The sequence below is a fragment of the Folsomia candida genome, unplaced genomic scaffold (assembly GCF_002217175.1).
Source record: "Folsomia candida strain VU population unplaced genomic scaffold, ASM221717v1 Fcan01_Sc029, whole genome shotgun sequence".
Taxonomy (NCBI): domain Eukaryota; kingdom Metazoa; phylum Arthropoda; class Collembola; order Entomobryomorpha; family Isotomidae; genus Folsomia; species Folsomia candida.
In genome coordinates this window covers 1,340,142-1,343,105 of record NW_019091221.1, presented here as the reverse complement: position 1 = coordinate 1,343,105, position 2,964 = coordinate 1,340,142, and the positions used below count along the sequence as shown (strand labels likewise).

Genomic DNA, 2,964 nt, shown 5'->3' with positions numbered 1-2,964 from the left:
CGGCCTTATGGGGGCAATTCCGGAAATTCCCCAGACATTTTTTTGCAAACATTTTTATATGCTCTTCCATCCTGAGTGTTAAATGTAAAATGATGTATTTATGAAATTGTTTTATGTATTTTTGTAAATTGTTGAATATGCGTGTAAGATTGCCCCGTGACGTGGTGGTGGTTGCCATGGTGACGTCAGGGTGGGATTTTGGGTGCGCGTCTCTCTTTGTTATAAGTCGTAGTAAATAACTAGGTAGAAGAATTCTACACAGTCGAGTTTTAGTCGTTGTCAGAGTCAGACATTTTGGATTTAGTCGTCGTGGTAGGCAGTCAAATTTATGAATTGTTAGTTCTTTTTTGTTGCCCACGATCAATTTATAATTAAAGTAAGTCATCAATCAACTCGTGTTGTTGCAGAGCTCTGAATTGCAGAGCTCCTGCGACAAGTGGGTTCCGTTTCCCTGTAACTTGCATAACTAAAAAGTCCAGGGAATCGGAACTTTTGGGTGACGTTACCCAGGTACTAAGTTCCAATCCCCCGGCGCTTGAACCAGACTGACAGTGAAACATGTAAGATGCATGATTCTTCAGAGTGACAAGGTAGAATGGGGAAATCTCAATTATTTTGTTATTTTTAAATAATTCAGATTCGGCAATCTTTGTTTTCTTTAACCAAATCTTTATTTTGTGTCGCATTCTCAGCATTTTTGCCCTACTTGTGTACCCAGCGTTGCCGCAGTTTATTTTTATATAAAAACATTATTAAAAACATTAAAATTTTATTTAAAATTTCCACAAAAGATTAAATATCTACATCATTAATGAATTACATGCTAAAGCTATGTTATTTAACCGCAAGCAACTAAGCTTCTTGAACAACTCCGTTCCCATTCCTGTTCTCCTCACCCTGTAAGAAATTTGCGTACTGTTTCACCGCCAAGATGCAAAAGAATTGGATCGCAACTCCAAAAAATCCCTGCAGTCCGCCCCGCAAAAAGGAAATTAGTGAAAGTGCAAACAACACGTAGTTTATGTACAACCATGCCTTAATCAGTCCGAGATGTTTCTAAAATGGATGTGTAGATTAATTAACACAAATAATTACCGAATTTAAAAAAAATCCTAAAATTACCAACCATTCTCCATCCTGCCCAAAGCAGGCATGTTACGAGCGCAATAAATACCGACGAAACCCCAAGAATTAAGAATAAAATGTCCAGATCGTGGTTGTGACCATCTGCGAAGCAAAATATGTCGTATACAAAACAAACAAAGTGGTTTAAATGTCACGCTACAATGGAAAATTTGTCAATCGGAAAAATTCGCAAACTTCCATTAGTTACCGAAATTTTGTCTTCGAAATTAAACAGTTTAATAATTTTGTTATCAGTGTTCCACCAATTTTGATAATAATTTTTAAGTCTCAATCCAAAATCTTGTAGCTAATCGAGATTTAGGGGCTTTTCCCTTTGCACAATTTTCCATTATACCGTGACATTTAAGCCACCCTGTATGTATAATAAAAAATATAAATTCGAATATCTATGTAATATTCACTTACAGGATGCCCCATTCCAAGGGTTATACACCCAAAATATTAATCCCCATAAGATGAGTACAGAAATCTATGGGGCATAAAATGCGACATTTTAAAGAGTTCATCTCCATTCGTGACGGGACTAATTTTAATTGCTAATTTAATTACTAATTTTAATTTGATCACAACAAAAAATATTTGAACAGTATTTTTGCTCTTCGATAATACCCACATTTGAGCTCGTCGTGGCAGTTTTAAATGATTTTACAGCCGAATTTTCCTATTTTCAAATCGTTGTAACTTTTTGAACTTTTCCTCGAAGTCAAGATTTTTGATATTGATACCGTTTTTAGAATTTTGATTATTTTGGAAAATAGCTAAACCCAAAAAAAATTAAAGTTTTTAGAAATTCCCAAGATTAATATTTTTTATTAAAAGTAGCAAGTAATTCTTAGAGTATGTACATGTTTCTAATTTTTTGAATTCACGCTAAAATTAAAAGAAACAAGTTACAACGACTTGAGAATCGCAAAATTCGGCTGTAAAATAATTTGCAACCTTCACCACGCCATCAAATGTGAATAGTATAGAAAAAGCAAAAATACCTTTCGCTTATTCTTTCTTGTGAAAAAATTACCGATAAAATCAGTCCCATCAAAATTGGAGATAAATACCCTACGATTTCTCATTGTAAAAACAGTGCGTAACGGACCATCTATAAATTAACTAATGCAAAAATCGCAATTATCTACACCCCCTTCGCCCCTTAAAACATCTGTAACACGATATCATTAGAGTTCAGAATCCCAGTCTCCCCTCTCACCTTACGTAATTTATGGATGTCCCCTAACACCTAGTTAACCTTGAATGTGCACGAACACATTTTTAACCCGATTTTATTATAAATTGATTCCGTACCGTTTGCCAAATTGCCACCACTAAAGTACCGTTGCGAGGATTTTTGCACATTTTAAGTTTTTTTGTGTCCCAAAATGCTCCAGCAAGCAGGGCGGTTTTTCTTCATTTATTTCCAACTGACAGGAAGTCGGAGCGAGGTTACGAATTGATTATAACGAAAAAGAGCCAGCATCAATCTGAAAAGTAATAAAATGTGGGCAGGATGTCAATAATTCAGAGAATTTGAAGCTGCGGTTTGTACAATGCTTGATAAGAGGATTCGGTAGACTCAAATTTCTTAGTAAAAGTTATTATGCAAATGAGTAGTTAATCATCAAACGTCGGATATGCATTTATTTCTAACTTTTTCATACTAAATCAGATCGTCCTGATAATAATTTGCAAAAACACGTTGTGATTTAGAAATATAAATACACTATTTTCTTAAATTTGCGTAATTTTGTGTACATAAAGCGTCCGCAATTAGTAGTTTTTGGGTAGATTTTGCTATAGGAGCCAACACGTGCGAATTTTTTGCTA

The 2,964-nt window shown here is 34.8% G+C and overlaps 1 protein-coding gene across 2 annotated transcripts; it reads right to left on the bottom strand.

Annotated features, from left to right (window-relative positions):
• Window positions 1–687: 687 nt before the first annotated feature.
• Window positions 688–2,576, bottom strand: LOC110860179. 2 transcript variants are annotated; one of them, XM_035860019.1, is made up of 5 exons: window positions 2,446–2,576; window positions 1,552–1,615; window positions 1,127–1,227; window positions 1,036–1,056; window positions 688–966 (listed from the first exon to the last, which is right to left on the bottom strand). In XM_035860019.1, the coding sequence occupies exons 1-5, from the start codon at window positions 2,494–2,496 to the stop codon at window positions 853–855; spliced, it is 351 nt and encodes a 116-aa protein (XP_035715912.1). In that variant the 5' UTR covers window positions 2,497–2,576; the 3' UTR covers window positions 688–852. The 2 variants fall into 2 exon arrangements, with proteins under 2 accessions (XP_035715912.1, XP_021964929.1); XM_022109237.2 differs by having other exon boundaries at window positions 688–1,056.
• Between the last annotated feature and the right edge of the window lie 388 nt (window positions 2,577–2,964).